Raw genomic sequence first — 19,099 nt, forward strand, 5'->3', positions numbered from 1 at the left:
TTTGGGTAGTGGCTCGGATGGTGAACAAGCCTCCTCCCCTTAGCCTTTCCCTTCCCTCTCGGCCTATTAATCTTTTACCCGTGCCATTTCATTTTGTCCCACCGGTTGTGCCTTTCTCAGACTTATTTTCTTTGCTTGTTATCTTGACATTTGGTGGTGTATTTTAAACTATCTTTAGCCATGTTGAACTTTGATTAACTTATGCTTAATCTTTGTTTATGTTGACCTTGTTACCTTGTTACAACTACATGTGTCTTTTTGTGTTTTCTTATGAAATATCTGCACTCTAATGCTTGTGACATCCCTATCCGTTTGATGATGTCAAGAGGGGGAAAAGGTAAACTCATGCTTTGAATCTCTTTGCTTATTGATTAAACTAATGGCTTGTCTAACCTTCTTAGCTTGATTCTTGTTTTGGGGCAATGTAAAATTGTCATGATAATTTAATTCTAACTTTTGCCTTAGGTAAGGTAATATTGTCCCTTCTCTTTCATTTGATCTTGCTTGCTTAAAATCTTGAATTAAGGTGTTTACATTGCTTATACATTCGTTTGGGGCTTGTCATCATCAAAGGGGGAATTTGTTGGGTTCCTTATGTTGATGATAACATGCCCATTTGATTTGTGATATCTTAGTTTACCTTTTCAGGATTAATGATGTAATCAAGCTTGGATTAAGAAGTGTTGAAGTTGTTATTAATCCCATTGTATTTAGTCAAGTGTCATCTAATGTACAAGTGAGAAAGTAGAGTATATTAGAGTAATAGAAACGGTCCAGACGACTGTTGCTTTAACAAGTAAACAGCTGAGTGGATTGTTGCCACAACTCGTAAAAACTTGAAGCTCTCTTTTTATCTTTCAAATGCATTTCACGTGACCCATATTTTTCAAAGATAAAAATCAGATTTTTATTAAAGAGGTGGTCTTCATTAAATAGTGGTTTGAATTATTATTTTCAAAATGTTTCCTCTTTATGCAAATTCAACCCTTTGGCTCTTTAAGAAAACAAAGAATGCTTTTTGCCATTTTAGTGCTAACTTGTCATCATGTGACTTGTCTTTTCTCCCTTTGTTTTCTGATTTTGCATGAGCATTTAAGGTTATCTTTCAAACCTTCTTTCTCTATTCTTGCCTTTGCAAAAGAGCCCTCTTTGGTGCAAGTTTTGGGTGGTTGCTATTGCCCTTCACATGTGAGGTCTTTGACCCTTCAAAACCCTAGCAACCCCTTCACTCACCTCCTCTATATAAACCGTGTCCCTCCTTCATAAATCCTCAAGATTTTTCTGAAATAATTCTTCCATCTTTGCAAATTATTTTTAAAGCTAAAAATCGTGTTTTATTTGCAAAAATCTTTAAAAGTCTTCAAGTGTCTTCAAGTTGTTACAGTCGTGGCTACTGTTGCTTTTCTATACTAAACTCTCTTGCTTAAAAATTGTTGATCTTGTAAAAGTTGTCCACCTCTATTCTTTGTTAAGAATGTGTTAGTGGAAACTTGATCCTATAACATTCTAAGTGTGTTAGTAGAGTTTAGGACGGAGTAGTCTTTAACTCTTGACAACCGGAGTAGGTTGTGAGTTGGCAACCGGAGTAGGTTGCGAGTTAGCTTGTCATGAGAACGGAGTAGTTCTTGTACTAGCTTTACAACCGGAGTAGGTTGGTGTCTTTTATTACAAGGGTCTTTTAGTTGTCGGAGTAGATCACTAAAGGAAAGTAATAAAAAGGTAGATTGGACGTAGGCACTTGAGTATTTGCCGAACCAATTCAAAAATCTCGTGTTCATTGTTTTTACTTTATTTCCGCTGCAATTTACTTTGTTTGTTTTGCTTTGCTTAACCTTAGAAGTAATAGTTCATCATACTGTCGCATTTGGTCTGCAGTAATATTCCACAAACTGAGACAAATAGATACAGTCAGAACGATTGTTGCTTTCATACTTCAGCAAACATTCATCGTGATACTTGTTCAATCTTTCAATATTATTCAAAGTATCTTCTCATCTCTTTTGTTCTCGTAACTCACTTTAATTCAATAAAGTTGAAGTTATAAATTTTTAAAATAGTACCTAATTCACCCCCTCCCCCTCTTAGGTACTTGAATCCATAAACTCAACACCATCTCATAAAATCGTCTCATCCTACATAAATCACATAATAACTATCACAAATCATCCTACACCATAATAATACAACACAAACCCCTTATTATTACCCATTAATCACTCTTATTATTCATATTAACTACTAACTAATTAACCCAAGTGAAAACCCCCAAAAATTAGGGTTAAAACTTAAACAAAGAGGAGTGGGAATGATGAAGAACAAGGTGAGAGATTCCCTTAAAGCAAGCTTGGACCCATGAAAGAAGGTGTTTATGGGGTTTCTCGAGAAAATGGAGAGGATTTGGAGTGAGAAGAAAGAAGATAGAATGAGGATAAGGGGATAAGATTTCCTTATCCCGTGTTCTGATTCAACGCCACTCGATCGAGCGAGTGACGAGTCCACTCGATCGAGTGTCACTCACTCGATCAAGTGCCGAATCCACTCGATCGAGTGACCCTCACTCGGTCGAGTGCAACGCAGTTCTCAACAATGACCAGTTTTCGTAAAACAGTCATATCTCACTCGTTTCTTGGTCATTTTGGGCGTGTGACCTACCGTTGGAATCGTAAGAGAACAATATATCGCCTCCAATTAGAATCACGCTGATATCATGTTTAGATCTTAGTCTATGACAGTTTTAAGACGACCCTTATATAGGCGGACATTATAACAACTCTACTAAGTCTAGTATAGGTTATACTCGATCCACTTTATAATTATACTTCACTCCCGATTAGGCTTATCAAACCCGATGGTCCTCTCACGCATCCCAAGGTTCCTTTACGGGTCCCAAAATATGCGGGTGTTACAGATATCATCTTAAATTCTGACCAAATCAACTAGGCATGTATATAACTAATAGATTTATATATTCATGGTTGTTTCGGTTGGTTTTGTAGTGTTACTGATGGAGCATGAATCCATCCGTCGATGTTGATATTGACCCTTTATTATATGTGCCAAGCCGCCACCTAAAACAAATGATGAAAGGACCATGCTTAGTACAGAGAGTAATCTAACGACCATCCAGCTATGGATCAAAATCATCATATGAGCCACCTACTTGACACAAGGTCTAGGTACTTTGGCATCTATCATCTAGTCATAACACAAGCAACCGCTTCTATTAGTCAATTGACTTCAACAAGACCAGCGATGTAATACCTGCCCTATTTAGGGACCCGTTGACTGACCAATGGACCAAGAGAGGCCCTTAGTAAGGGAGACTACGCTGTCATCGTAGCGTGATACTCGACCAAGTAGAGGTCACTCGACCGAGTGCGGCGTACTCGGTCGAGTATGACCGAGTACCTCGTCTGACAGCGTGTTATTATAAAATATGGTGACTAAAACATAATTCATTTCAACGTTTCATTTTATCATTTCTAAAACCTAAACTCACTCTCTCTCTCTCTCTCTCCCAATTCTCTCATCTCGCTCTTCACATCTTGGGTAGCCTTAAACCTTAAGCCGGGAAGAGAGACGGTCTATGCATGAGGTCATCGAGTCGGGTTGTCGCCGCCATCGGCATCAATTTGTTCTTCAAGGTGAGTTTGTGAATAATTGTTTATCTACAATAGATCTTGAATAGCTTAGTGATAGGGTACGGTTGTTGTTTGTAGGGTACGACGTGGAGTCTTGCTTGACATGGTGTGATTGATGTGTTCTATAGAATTGCAGAAAGGTAGGGTTTCCCTACTCAGTTGATTGTATAATTGATTTAAGATTGATTGCAGTTGATTGTATAACATGTTTCATTGGATTGAGATTGATTGAGATTACATTATTGATTGGTACTGTTGTTTTGGGACCATTTTCGGGAGATGGTTCCAATACCATGTTCGCCTCTTGGGGCTCCTATCACAAGGGGGATGTGCACATTAATAATCAGGGTTCGCTCGTTGCGATGAACGGAGATTTGGTGGGCAAGACTACGGTCGTCCACTGGCGGTATAGGTTACCTGTTGAGATGGGTAACCTGGCAGAGCTACACACTTCGGTGTGTAGTCGGTTACTGGTTACTAATGGAGTTTGGAGGATGGTTACTATAGATTAGATTGGATTGGATTGTGTATTGGTTTGTGTATCTGTGTTCTGTTATCTTGGTTATGCGGTTGACTGGCCCCGTTTTTTTTTTTTTTTTTTTTTAAATCGTGGTGATCCATTCAGGGATGGTGAACAGTTGGTTTAGCAGCTAATGGATGTTGATGTTGCTTGCGGGATATGGATGGGATCGAGTCATCACGCTGTTGTAGCTAGCTGCCGCTGTCACCTTATTCTGTAGTTGTTCTTTTCAGTTGTTTCGGAGTTGTATTCCTTTTTGGTTATGTTTTGTATAAACAGTAAGAATACAATTAATAAATGTTCTTTTATGGTCTACTTGATATACTTACCTTGGGTAAACGAGATGGTAACACTCTTATTTATTAGGGAAAGTCTTGTTAAGACTCCTTGATAAGTAGGGGTGTTACAACCGGTCACACGGTGATCAAAATGATGTCAGCCATGCCACAAGGACAAAAGAACAAAGGTAACTATAAGTACTTCTCACAAGTTCATTTAATGAAATATTCAGTATTCACCCACAATCTATGTCAATATCAAAGTTTTACGGATTGTACCCTAGATGCTACACTAAACAATTTTTATAGTTTAACTACTTTCACAATGTCTCATTTAGAAATCAAAGATGATTACACAACTAACCCTATTGTTAATGAAGGCACTCGAATAGTCATTTGAAAGCAAGGTTGTGACACCCTCATTCATTGCGGAAAAATAAACACGTAATTCTAGAATAAAACTGCATGGATATGTTTGTAATAGGTTCATTTGGGTAAAAACCTGTAACTTTTAAAACCTGAACCTGTTATAAAAGTATCCAAATGGGAAGTTGTCAAACATGCAAGGTCTAAAATAAATCTCATAATAAAACATCGCTAAAGTCGCGAAACAAAGTTATACAACCCAAATATGATAAAGGGAGACATATGTCCCTAAAAAGTATATAACATAAAAAGTGTTTAAGGGTCACAATAAAATAAAGCCAATCTAGGTCCCAAGGTTACTTTGCTCACTAGCTCGTCCATGTACCCCATATATGCATCACCTACCTGTCAATCGCATTTTATACAAATACGAAAGCCACAGTCAGTGGGGAGTAACTCCGAGTTCTCCCAGCCACGAAATGTCATAATTAATATAAAATATAAACATAAGAATATGAATATGAATAACACATAGCCTTATCATATAGATGCTAGACAATCGTACTCATCATGTGAACAACAATATAACAACACATAATCCTAGCATATGAATACTAGACCGACTCATACTACACTATCATGTGAATCACATAACATCCAAGAATCCAAGCTCTATCAACCATAGTCGGCTTGCATCTCACCTTCTATGATTCATAAAATCATCAACAAGAAAGAACAATATATCTAGAGACAGACATACATTCCTAGTACAGTCAATAGTCACTCTGTAACTCGAGTCTATACCACGAGGTAAGGTAAACACCCTAGTCCTAAACCTGCGCAAACCTAGCGACATGCGGAAAGTACCGCATCCAAGACCCATGATCACACACATGAGTACCCCTAAGGAGTCCACCAAAGGGTTGGCTAATACTTAAGCTGACCACATACTTCTAAGAGTACGTCAGGAGGTCATGCCCTAACTTGGATATAAGTCCACCAAGCTAAGACACAAAGGCTATTAAGCTGTGAACATAAACTCGTCAAAGACTATAAGGGCCTATCTATGACGAAGGCCGAAATACTCACCTAGGACCTAGTCCCAGCTTGAATACTTTAGCCCACACCACACAAGACAAGTAGGACACCCAATTAACCATAAGAGGGGCAAAGAGTCCAAACTTGCACACACACAAATGATCATACACACCCTAGCATATGAAAGGCTACGCAAGAGCATATTCAATTGACAATCCAACAATATCTCCAATATCAATAATAATCCAAATTCCAAATAACCAACAAGACCATAATCCATGAGAACAAGCTAAAATGGCAGAGAGGCAACAAGACTCAAGCATAAGGCATCCAAAGCATCCAACAACCAACATGTGAAATGATAATTACAAATATCAAGGCATAACATAAAACATCCAATAACAATCAATCTCACCTCAAAGATAACCCTCGACCCGAGTCCCGCGACGGGTCATCGGTCAAATCGAGGCTGAGCGGTTTAAACCTAGTTTGACCAAACTCGTTCGGTCAATCTGGCCCAGCTTAGAGTCTTGGCCTACTTTGGCCCAAATCACAAAATTCATCACAATATCATTCTCATGCTATTTCCAATTTCTATCATGTGAACACTATCAACATAAAGAAAGACATTCTAACTTACAAAATAACTAATTCCACAAAATTCTCGCATAATAAAATAGCATAGACAACCGTCTCACACAAGGGTAAACTTTTCTATAAATTTTAATCGATAAAACGACGCCATTTACTCATACGAACTCCGAATTGAGTGATTCAAGTGGCTAAACCACCTAATTTTTCGATGCCGTTCAATCTGTCATATTTTTGGAAACATTGGAAACCGTCTTGGTCCAGTAATGACGCGTTCCAGCCAACACGCGGACTTGTCACAACACATAATTCCTCATCCAAATTTGTTCCAAACCATAATATACAAACGGGTAACATAAATTAAATATAAGCATACTCATCTTACTCCATTCATTCATTTATCAACAAGATCGTCTCAAACAACAACAAACAACAACAACAACAACAACAAACAACAACAAAAAACAAATACAACTACTAATGTGATTAATTCGTCGAGTAACTCGGAATAGTTACCTTAAGCTAGCAAAGAGACAAGTAATAACTTGAGAAAGCTTCTAAAACCCAAAGTTATGCATCATCTTCTACAATATATGAGTCTCCTAACTCATCTTCATATTCTTCACCTATAAGAACAACAAACACACAATTATTAAGCTTAAATTCGAAAACCCTAAAAGATGAGCCTTAAACAAAAATTGGGGGAAATGAAAATAAAGCTTACTAGTAGGTGAGGATTGAAGAGAGGATTCCCAATATATAATTTTTATGCGATTTGGTGGAGAAATGAAGAAGTTGTGGTGGATTTAGGGATTGTAAGGAGGATTTTTGAGATGAATTTGGTGTTTGGAAGAAGGAAGTGATAGAATGAGAATTGAGAAAATGAAAGATGAAGAGGAGACCCATGGAGGATGGAGGGTGCATGGTTTGGGGTAGGGTGTTTGGGTGAGTTTCAATTGTTTACGTTTTGGCTCGTTTCGACGGAAATTAGAAATATTCGTCGAACGCGATTTCCCAGAAAATTAAAGTTCTTCAACACGATTTTACTAAAAGATTAAGTACTCATATGCCCAATATCCAAACTCGTTTACCCAACGACCGTAAGAAATGGGAAAATCCCAATTTTACGACTTTTATCTGAAATCTATTTTATCAAGGGAAAAGGTTTAAATATAGTTTAAATCACTTTTAAACATTTCTAAACTATCAAAAATAATTACATTTCTTCAAAATAAAATAAGATTATATTTTATCAAATAAATTTTATTTCTAATAAATTAATATAAAATTAAAATAGATTAAAATATTACTTTTAAAATATAATAAAGGTCTTCAAATTTACGGGATGTTACAAAGGTAAAAAGGGTAATAAATTTACCCCCATCGATTTTAGGAATGTCTAATTTACCAGTCATAACTGCCTGGAAAAAAAAACGAGTTTGAGAAAAAAAAAAAATTACCCAAGGCTAATGCCTTATAGCCCTAGTAAAACATTCGGGCGGCTGACCATGGCTTGTGTGACCTGTGACTAGCCCGACCCAACCCGTTAAAAACTAGGGCCGGGTCGGGGTCGAACAAATCGAACTCGGCCCAGTTGTGGACCCGCTAAGACCGGTTCTTAGTCCGCCCAGAGCCGACCTACCCTCAATCTGGATCAGACCGGTTTCGAGTCCACCTCCATCGGGCCGGACCCGACCCATGTTGATTTGCTCCTACCTCTGGATGTTTCCGAATCCGCCTAACCAAGTCGAGCCCAACCCTGAGTCAGTCCAAACCGGCTCGGAACTGGCCCGTGAACACCCCTTAATATTACCATATAGGAACTCGTTTAGATCATATTATGTTTGACTATGACGAATTCGTAGACGAGCCATTAGAACGACATATGTCCATATTAACCCACTTTCCCTTCGCTTTGCATCATTGTCACAAACCAAAGCAAGTTTGGTCCTCAACTCCAACTAAAACACACAAAACTCAAATTTACGTCCAACTACAACCACACACTGAGTCACTGGCATACCCAATTCTCAATTCCCAATTCTCCCTCTCTATATTTAACTCCTCGAGTCTTTGATTCATACAACATCTCCTTCAAAAGGGTTTTTTTGTCAAAAACTACCTTTTATTTAGGGTCATTTGTGAATAACTACCTTTCATTTTATTTTTGGCTTTCAACTACCTTTCATTTCTTCATTTTACGAAAGACTATCAAAAATCCACTTCCGGTGAAAAAAGTCAACTTTCCGGCATTGACTTACCATTTCATGTTGAATCTAACTCTTTAATTCATAACCCTAATAATCGATGATAAAGATTGATTAAACCCGACATTAATCACCTCAATTTGTCTATCTCTTACCCGAATCAAAGTCCTAATCACCGAAACAAAATCATCATTGATATTAATCTTAACATGCTAAATAATTCTTCAACAATAATGATCTATTATGGCCTTGTTAGCAAAATTAACTCCTAGTGTTAATTATTCGAAAATAATCATGGATTCACTCGTAGGATCACTTGTGTGCAACTATCTCATTAGTTTTCGTATACCCACCATCTTACCATGAAGAGAGAAATAAGGTACTTTAATATGACTTAGATGGACAGTAGGTTGATGAATCATGAGTAGTCTATAAGGTTGTTGAAGTGTAAGGGTGAAGGTGAAAGTGGTAGTAAAGGTGATGACGGAGACGGAGATAGAGATTGAGATGGTTGATATTGCTTTGAACAAACTTTTGATAAGGTGTGGGACATGGAGAGGAACTATCTCATTAGTTTTCGTATACCCACCATCTTACCATGAAGAAAGAAATAAGGTACTTTAATATGACTTAGATGGACAGTAGGTTGATGAATCATGAGTAGTCTATAAGATTGTTGAAATGTAAGGGTGAAGGTGAAAGTGGTAGTAAAGGTGATGACGGAGACGAAGATAGAGAGTGAGATGGTTGATATTGCTTTGAACAAACTTTTGATAAGGTGTTGGACATGGAGAGGAGCTTTTTCGGATTTTGTTGGGTGAACAAAGGGAGAAATATGGGTTATATGTGTGAAAAAGGGAGAAAAGAGCAAGTCAACGCCGCAAAGTTGACTTTGTTCGCCGGAAGTGGATTTTTGGTAGTCTTTCGCAAAATGAAGAAATAAAAGGTAGTTGAAAGCCATAAATAAAATGAAAGGTAGTTGTTCACAAATAGTCCTAAATAAAAGGTAATTTCTGACAAAAAACCTAATAAACTAATAGTCAAGGGTAATCACCAAAGTCAAATTTGGACAATAAATTTGAGGCGGGAGTTAGTATTACTAGGCCTCCAACAAAGGTTCTTGAAAATACCTGGAAGTGAAGATGATTGATTGTAGCAAATGCACCCAAGCTATTGTAACCAAGTCGAAAGTACGGACTTCCAGCTTCAACAGCCATGTAAAGGGCAAGCAGGAAGTTGTCAAAGTCAATTCTCTGAGGCAAGCACTCAAATATGCGGGGAATCAAGAGCACATGTCCGTATTCAATAGGACTGACCTGTTAATTAGACATACATTATAAAACTCAAAGCTATTCATACTTTGATAGTAGCAAATGCAGATAATAGGTCTTGAAATCTGGACAAGTAAGAAAGCCGCAGGAAATCAGAGGATTGGAAATTACATTGATGGCAACAACACTCGGAAAATTTTCCACATCAATCAAAGCATTAGGGATGAACTGGGCATCACCATCCTCGCTCGCTTCAAACTGGAATAGCACCTCTTCCTGCCCCACTTTGGTGAAGTTGAATTTGTTTCCATCAAAGGGCTGCAGGACCTTGTCAACTTGGAACTCAGTAGGCCTTTTCTTCAGATGACGTCCCTCATTGAGCTGGGCAATAAATCCATAGTCGCCTGGTATCACCTATTAGGACCCACATGCACCTCAGTATGGCTATGGCATATATCAGGCTTTTTACTTGGACAAATAGGCTCCCAAACATAGATACAAGGGTTATCTTTGTTATTTAGACGGCAGTTAGAAGGATCCGACAAGGATACGTGTCAAGGTCAGACGCGGTTATTTTATGCATAATGATCATACCTTTGTGTGAGACACGGGGTACACAAAATAACATGAAGAGTCGCACTAAGATAGGTTACTACAAGATGAACCAATAGGACAGCAAAATGATACCTTAGTTTCACAGGCAGTAACATCATAGCGAAAGAGGCCCCTCTCCATCCTGTCCTCCCACTGCCATAGCAAAAAGAAACATAAGATATTTTTAAGCTTTGATTTCTACAAAAGATAATACACTCCTATTGTCATCTTTCCACAAAAAGTCCAATTACCTCTCCAAGCAGCAGTGAGTCAAGAAACGCAATAGGTAGGTTTCTAGTACCATGGCAAACAGCTTTCTCAGTAGCTATCTTGTTCACCTTCTCGTAAGCATACAATGGCAGTTTTGCACCTTTTCAAAGTTTAAAGCACAAATTTAAAAAAGACAATATCTTAAAGTAGCACGACAGCACTTAACTAACACCATACTTCAGGAACTTTACAGAGCAATCATGGAAAGAACCAGTGCAATAGCCATATGAGAACACTGTTTTTCAGCTACTATCCAACGAACAAGAAAAATTTAATCATCATTTGATCTTGAATTTGAAATTTCTACATGAACCTTAATCAATTTACATGAAACTCTGCAATGAAAAAGGCTCAGCGGTTGAGAGTTGAGAGTTGAGAGTTGAGAACAGACATGTCTACCTAGCAAACTGCCACAGACTTACCCTTACCGTTAAGACGAAACTTATTCTGATAAACTATCTGTTTGCTAGGTTTGGGAACAGTCGTTCCCTTTAGTTGGGGGTAAGGCCACGTACATTTGAACCTTTTGTTCTTTTCAAATTTTGTTTAAACGCTAATCGTAGTAGCAATCAAGTCAATGCAATACAAGGCTTCTACTCTTTATTTTTTATCAACTTTTCTGTATAGTGATGATTAGCCGAGAACAAGCACTCATACAGTGATGTAGCCACCTTATTATATGTGAAGGTACAATACTCCAATTATTTAGACAAATGATGTTTTATACCGATACAGCCCATACAGAGCTCCGTTTTGTACGAATTTCGACCCTATAATAAAAAGAAACAAACGAGTGAATTAAAAATTCTCCGTACCCTACACTCATACTCCGTAACATTCTTGGTTCCACTACCGTCGTCATCATAATATCAATACAGAAAACTCAGCCCAGTCACCCATATATCAATACATTCTTGGTTCCACTACCGTCCGAGCCAATCATTTGTCTACTTTTTTATTTTTTGTGAAGAGTATTTTAATCAAAGGTAAACAAATGATAGAGACAAATGGAGCAATAACCTAGCAATTCTAGAAACAGTGAATTGTCACTATTGGCTATTGGACAGTAATATCCACCTTAATGTGACCGTTACAAAATTCAATCGAAATTTCGAAAAAAAAAAACAAATACATACATGATGCAATTAATCAAACCAATAAACGAAACAAAAAAAATGGAGGAAAAATTAGTGACATACCATGAATGCAACACTCTCTGAGGCAATTCCTACCACAACCACCAACATCTCCATCTTCCTTCTGATAATTCGACACCGCCGTCGGAACTCTCTTAATCCTCAACATCTTAATCCCCCAATTAATAAATAATTATATTCCAAATTTACAAAAAAGAAAAATAAACTAATCTAAAAGGAGAGGGGGGTTGGAAAGAAGGAGAGAACCGCCGCCGGCGAGGAAAAGAAGGTCGGAGGGGCAGCCGCCTTCGGAAGGCAAGGCGCCGCGACCGCCGTGAGAAGAAGGGTTGTTGCTAATCAACAAAGTTGTAGTAATATCTTTGCGTGTAGTTCATGCAATTTTGTTGAACCCATGATTTTGGTTTGAATACCCGTCTTGTCCTACTTTTGCCAAAACATGGGAAATTGGACGTGGGAATTGAGGTTGGAAAATGGAGGAGGTGAATTTTTTAGAGTTTTGAAGGGGGGTAAGATTTGTCTCACTTGCAAATATACTACCTACTAGGTAGTATCCCGCGCTTCGTGCAGCCTGTTTGAATATTTTTATTATTATAATTGGAAAAAAATATATAATATATTAGAATTGATATATGACATTTTATATTTTTAGTCAAATAGAAATAGATTAATTTTTTTCAAATATTAGTGTTTATGGTTTAACTTTTAAATAAAATACATACTCCATATAAATATATTATAAGTAATAAGCTTAGTTTATTTTGCGGGATCAATGTTTTATAAATAAGTATACAATGATTATTTGACGATAATATTTAGAAAAAGAATTATCTTTTTTCTCTTCCTCGTGTATTTTATCACGCAAATGTCTAATATCTTTAATTTTGTGGTGAATATTCATGTGGATGTCATGCCACATGACACATACATTCTCGTTACCATATCATCTATGTTCACTTGAGCTCGTGATATGTTCTTCTATTTAGTATGTACATATAAAAAGTTTTGCGATAAATTTTGCTATTGTTAAAAACATACATGTCACATAAAGTTTTTTCTATATTTTTCGTTATGTCGAATTTCTATTACTCTTTCCCATATACATTGTATAGATATTAGTAATATTTAATATCATATTAATTAAAATAAAATGTATTCGAATAATATAACAATCAACTTTAAGTTCTTAAATTAGATCATTTTACCATACGTTATTTTTCAAATGATCAATTAATAGTTGTTCAAAAGGATGAGAATACAATTTTATGCTTCTTTGTTTCATTTTTTTTATGTATAACGTATGATGCTTATGTATCAAATATATATATGGTTCAACATATTTATAAGAAAGTTGCAAGTTTTTTTACACAACTATATATAATGGTGTTTAAGATTTTATTTATGAATAAAATAGATTGAACTTTTTCTCAAGTATAATTTTTTGAGATATAACATCAAAGTATTTTAAAATACATATAAAATATTTAATAAAAATGCACTATCTATCAATGTGTACATACATGATCGCTATCACACTTTTTAAGCCCTCATAAAATCTTATATGTATTTACATTTTAGAATTTTTATTAAAAAAATTTTTTTTTACTAAATTTAGAATCAAATAATCGTAGTTATAATACTCCCTCTATTCTTTTTTAATTGCCATTCTTACTTTTCGATACACTCAATTCTTTTTTCAATATCTCTTAAAATATATAACATAATATATTGAATCGTATACTCATATTAAAGCTCTATCTGTAAAGAAATTTATGGTGTAATTTTTATAATTTTTTAACCAATGTATTTTTGTAAAAATTGAATTCAAAGTATTGCCTCGTAAAAAAAACGTCAATTATTTGGAACGAAGTATAATTTAATAAAAACCGTAACATTTATTGAACTATAGTTAAAACTTGCTGAGATTTATACAGTATTTATTATGTTCATATTTAATAAATAGTTGTAATTAATGATTGTATCAATGGGAGTTGTTTGTATGTTTTTAATTTTAATACTATTAAAATATTACTCCCTCTGTCTCGGTTATTTGTTGTCCTATGTTATTCCATTTTAGGGTATCTCAGTCAATTGTTTTCCTTTCTATTTTAGAAATGCATTTGATAGACTCGATGTGTTCATCACTAAATGCAAATTAAAAGGGCGTGAATAAGACGTGGACGTACATTTTGGGTGGTAAGTAAATATGTAGTAATAGGCGCTTATTTTTTTAGTGATATCATCACCAATTTCTTATCCTTTGCGCTCAAAAACAACAGTTATTCTTGCAATGCAATAGTCAAAACCAACATATAACTAATATAATTGATACCAATAATCAACAAAATTTCATTTATTAATATTATTACCTATACACCCGTTGCATAATTTCACTACTCCCTAAAGATGCAACATTGAATTCTCACTCATCGTCAATTCAACTACCTATTTTCATGTATAATCATTTTTGTTATTTTCCCCGAACTTGCCATTCTGTATCTTCGTAGCTTAAAAAATATTGGGATGATAAAAAAAAGAATGAAAATCTTGAATAATATAGGTTTGTTAAACTATAATATCAAGGAGAAAAAAAAAACTAGTTGTATGTGATGAGAATAAAAAACTTAGAACACCATATTTATATGCATGTCGACTTTGAGGGCCATGCACCTTATCAAATTATCAAATTATCAATGCATCTAATATATTTAATGGGTGTTTCTATACAATGAATATGAATAAGGGATTAGTATTTGACACATTTTCAACACCTAGACATCGTATATTCATATGTACATGCATATTTCTATGTAGTGTAGATACATTAAGATAGTAGATTGTCTTGAAAATATCATAGTAGTAATCAGCCTACAATTTTGTAATTAATGCGTGTAATTATGCAATATTTATTATGTTCGTATTTAATAATTAACTGTAATTAATGCGTGTAATTAAGGTTGAATACGCCACGTGGCGCATCCACATCGTTTCAACCCAGTTTTATATATATATATATAAGATACTATTTTTAATTTTTTAAATTTTGTTTAAAATTATTAAAATCTATTTTCTGGCCAAATTTTGGTCGAACTCCGGTATTGACTTTGTTTACTCTTTTTTCACGAAGGAATTGTCTTTTTTTACCCTCCTATTCTGTTTTCCCTTGAAAAAATTCAACACCCTCTCTTCCCTCCTCTTTCTTGTCCTGATTTAACCCCTTCTCTTTCTCTCGCTCTTCTCGTTCACAACCATCTTATTCTCATACCCCCCTTATCTTTCTTCTTATCTCCTTTATCTCCATTTCTGGATTTGCCCAATGTCAAGTACCTCAATAACATCCATGAAAACCTGAACTAGAAGAAAGGTATCCAACTGTGGAATCCATGTTGCACTTAAAACGTCTTGAAGTGTCGTATGATGAGAAAAGTTGATCAACTTAAGCAAGGAGTTAAGGAGAAGATGCATTTGAAGGAGCTTGAAGTGAAATATGATGAGATGAAGGTTTGCGTTGGAGATGTTGAGGTCATAGAAGAAGAAAGCTAAGATATTCATAGGATTGGTGTTTTCAATGTTGTTTCCAATGTATTTTAATGCTGGCTAATGTAGACTTCAAATAGATGTTATATCAGGTTAATTTGACATGAAATGCAATGTAATGTACTCCGATGGTTTTTCTTAATTGCATAATTACATTGCTTACATTTTGTCATTACAAAATAGTGGAAATGGGATTACAATAAAATTCACCAATCCTAACTAGGTGAAGGATGAATGGGATTACAATAAAATTGGGAAAGTAAATCGGGTAAGGTAAAAGAGAAGAAAGGGAAATAGGCATGGGGACTATAGTAAAAAAGGAATGAGGGGGAAAAAAATGAGAAAATAAGAGAGTTCTCACGTGAGAATTGGAGTAAATAAGGTCAATGGCAGAGTTTGTCCAAAATTTGGTCGGAAAATAGGTTTTGGTAGTTTTCAACAAAACTTAAAAAATTAAAGGTATTGTCTTGCAAAAAAATTAAATAATACATAGTGTATTTGCAAGTGAAACAAATCTTAGGTAGCTTCTGACAAAAAACCATTTTAAAAACTTGTAATTATTGAACTTTGTAAGAAAATATAATTGAATTTTTATACCGAGTTAAATTTTGTGTTCTTTATTGTACAGGCTTATTTCTTGGCTATGCCATTCCCCATTGAGAAGGCTCCTACCAAGATAATTACTACTAATCATGGGGTGAAGATATTCCATCTCTTGAGATATCCAGTTAGGGGCCTTGTCTTTGAGGGCGGGAACTCTTTGCAAGATTTGGCCAAGGCTGTCTCAGACTCGTGCATCTTCCTCCAAGACACTAACATTCCTTACAACGTCTTCATTGCCGACTCTGGAAAGCGGGTTTTCCTCCTCCCACAGGTGCTATAACAAACTCGTTCTTTCTTTTGTCCTACCATTGCGTTTTGATCATGTTATTAATTCCTGTTTGAGACTTTGCGACTCGATCTCGGGTGTCGCTTTATAAATTTGGCGGATACCGCCTCAAACTTAGTAGTGTAATACGAAGTAACCTTAAAAGTTTGACAACTCGGTTGACATTTGGTGTCGCAGCTAATATTCAATCTTCTGTTGCTAATTATTGACATGTTCTCTGCCAGTGTTATGCTGAAAAACAAGCTCTAGGCGAGGTAAGCTCTGAGCTTCTTGATACTCAAGTGAACCCGGCAGTGTGGGAGATCAGTAGACACATGGTGTTGAAGACGAAAAAAGACTTTGAGGAGGCATCGGAGGAGAATGCTTGGAGGCTTCTTGCTGAAGTCTCTCTTTCTGAAGCAAGGTTTGAAGAAGTTAAAACCATGATTTTCGAAGCCATTGCTTGCTGTATAGTTGAAGATGGGTCGGACATCCTCTCTAAGGAGGCTGAGCTTGAACCACTGCGAAGAGAAGTTGCGCCTGTCAACAAGGGTTCGTCCTCCGCCATGGTCAATGGACACCAGGAGTGTTTGGTCCGTCAGTGAAATAATCCCAAGTTTGCACAATATCCTTCCCAATGGAAGTGCAGTGCCTTCTGTGTAGATTCCTGGGTTCTGTCACTGAATAAGTAGCCCGTAAACATATAGGAAATCCGGGAAAAACAAAATAACATTCCGTAGCTTTTTAGTATTGATGTAACCTTGTACCTCGGGAGTAATGTGATATTAGGTTGTTGCCCTGAGTGATGCGGTCTTGTAAGACGCTGTTATAGATATTTAAACATTCAGTATTGTGGACATCAATACTCAACGAATTCAGTATTTTCAGAAGTTTAACGATATTTATGGTCAAATTTTTTAAAGTTTTACCACCAAAAAAAGGGAATGAAACCTTTGATTTGGATAGGGGGTGTACTATGTAAGTGTATGAAACAGTTTGTCAAGAGACATAGATCTTGTTCTTTCTAGTTTAATTTCAGCTCATTTTAGTTCAGATCAACTCTATTAAGTTCAATTCGGTTAAACCCAACTCTATTCAGTTCAAATAAGCTAATCTCTTTACAAATTAACTCTTACTTTTGTAAGAATTATTAATTCTCTATTATGTGGACCTAATTACTGATGTCAGTCACTTTAATTAGAAACGGTTAGAAATAATGTTTCGGGTTTTTATTGGGAGTAATAGAATAAGTGGATTACGGTTAATGTTTACAGGCCATTAACATATTAGGCCCACTTATCTATTTAAGTCCCTCTTGCCACCGATATAAATAGATCACACTTGTTTGTGGTTTTTAACCTAATTCATATTAATTGAGTGAAAACACACAGAAAGAGAATTAGAGATTAAGGAAGGCAGGAGAAGGCAAAACATTAGGATTCATCTTCTTATTGTTCTTAAGAAACCTCCTCATCAGATCTAATGACTACTCCATGTATGTATCTATCAGTAATTATCGCTGCAATCAAGATCCTATAATTATTGTTTACATGTGGTATCAGAGCACGATTATGATTGCAGTTATAGTTTTGATTAATGTTTTAATTATGTCTTTTAATTTGAATGAAATTAATATTTTAATTATGATGTTATTATTTTCATTTATGGTTGATTATATATCCTTTGATTATGATTGTTTCCGCTGCCCTAATCGAATTATTTCGATTCGTATGATGTTTTTGATTGCGTTTCGTCTGTCGCCTGTATTTTTTTTTTTTTGAGGAGTACTCGATCGAGGGAATTTTTATCGGTCGAATTAATGCGTCACTCGATCGAATTAATGTGTCACTCGATCGAGAGACATCAAGAGTGCACATCACGATCGAGTATTAAGGTCACTCGATCGAGATGTTTTATTGATTATAGTTCTCGATCGAGCTAATGTTTCACTCGATCGAAGATCTTCCGCATGAATAGTTTCCTTCTCGTATTATAGTTTACGATACCTCATGATTGATTATGTATGCTCGTATGATATTAATATTATGATGTCAATTAAGTTTATATAAATTATCACATTATTGTTGTAAGCATACATACTAATTATGTATATATATAGTTTTGGTATCGAATGAAAGACACATTCGCATTATGACGAGTTGAGATTCACCACAGTGATTTAATCTCGTACGCGATCAAGTCTCATAAAGGTGTTGGGGCTGGTGTCCTTTACAGTTAGTGCAAGGACTTATAAATCTCTAAAAGGATCAAAGGGTATACTTTTGTATCATAATCAGTTGGTCCACGTTTATCAATAACGGTTGGCTTGCTAGATAAGTTTGACGTTATTGTCATTCTGATGGCGGTGATCAACGGTCCCTAAAAGTCACACCTATAGGATACGTTTGAGAGATGTGACGGTATGAAAATACAGTCATGTAGATGCCAAATTTGACTAACCAGTTAGTCTGAGTTATTTGACTAATAATTAGTCAAAATGTGATGTTTAGATATTTTATTTAATACGGATTAAATAATAATGGCTAAGGCGAATTAAGCAGTTAATTCGTAAATTGAATATAAGCGTTTTATATTTGATTAATGTATATTGAATAAATTAATTATACAATATTGTCTTTGTCGGACATGTATTAACATTTCAACTAATCCGTGTTATTAGTTAATGTTTTAATTACCGATAACCGATGACAATTTATAATTAAAAACCCGTCGTATACGTTTTAGCAATTAACGAACCGGACCA

General features: G+C 35.7%; 2 protein-coding genes across 2 annotated transcripts; one reads left to right on the forward strand and one right to left on the reverse strand.

The window, feature by feature from the left end:
- Positions 1 to 4,999: 4,999 nt before the first annotated feature.
- LOC141626834 (GDP-L-galactose phosphorylase 1-like) lies at positions 5,000 to 12,401 on the reverse strand. Its single transcript, XM_074440450.1, has 7 exons — positions 11,976 to 12,401; positions 10,758 to 10,876; positions 10,600 to 10,659; positions 10,084 to 10,326; positions 9,772 to 9,957; positions 6,951 to 7,060; positions 5,000 to 5,210 (listed from the first exon to the last, which is right to left on the reverse strand). The coding sequence occupies exons 1-6, from the start codon at positions 12,079 to 12,081 to the stop codon at positions 7,037 to 7,039; spliced, it is 738 nt and encodes a 245-aa protein (XP_074296551.1). The 5' UTR covers positions 12,082 to 12,401; the 3' UTR covers positions 5,000 to 5,210; positions 6,951 to 7,036.
- Positions 12,402 to 15,347: 2,946 nt separating this feature from the next.
- LOC141628619 (GDP-L-galactose phosphorylase 2-like) lies at positions 15,348 to 16,940 on the forward strand. The gene is made up of 3 exons (XM_074441734.1): positions 15,348 to 15,431; positions 16,096 to 16,341; positions 16,581 to 16,940. Exons 1-3 carry the CDS (start codon positions 15,348 to 15,350, stop codon positions 16,938 to 16,940), a joined length of 690 nt encoding a protein of 229 aa, XP_074297835.1.
- The last annotated feature ends 2,159 nt before the right edge of the window (positions 16,941 to 19,099 follow it).

Source organism: Silene latifolia, chromosome Y, assembly GCF_048544455.1.
Source record: "Silene latifolia isolate original U9 population chromosome Y, ASM4854445v1, whole genome shotgun sequence".
Classification (NCBI taxonomy): Eukaryota; Viridiplantae; Streptophyta; class Magnoliopsida; order Caryophyllales; family Caryophyllaceae; genus Silene; species Silene latifolia.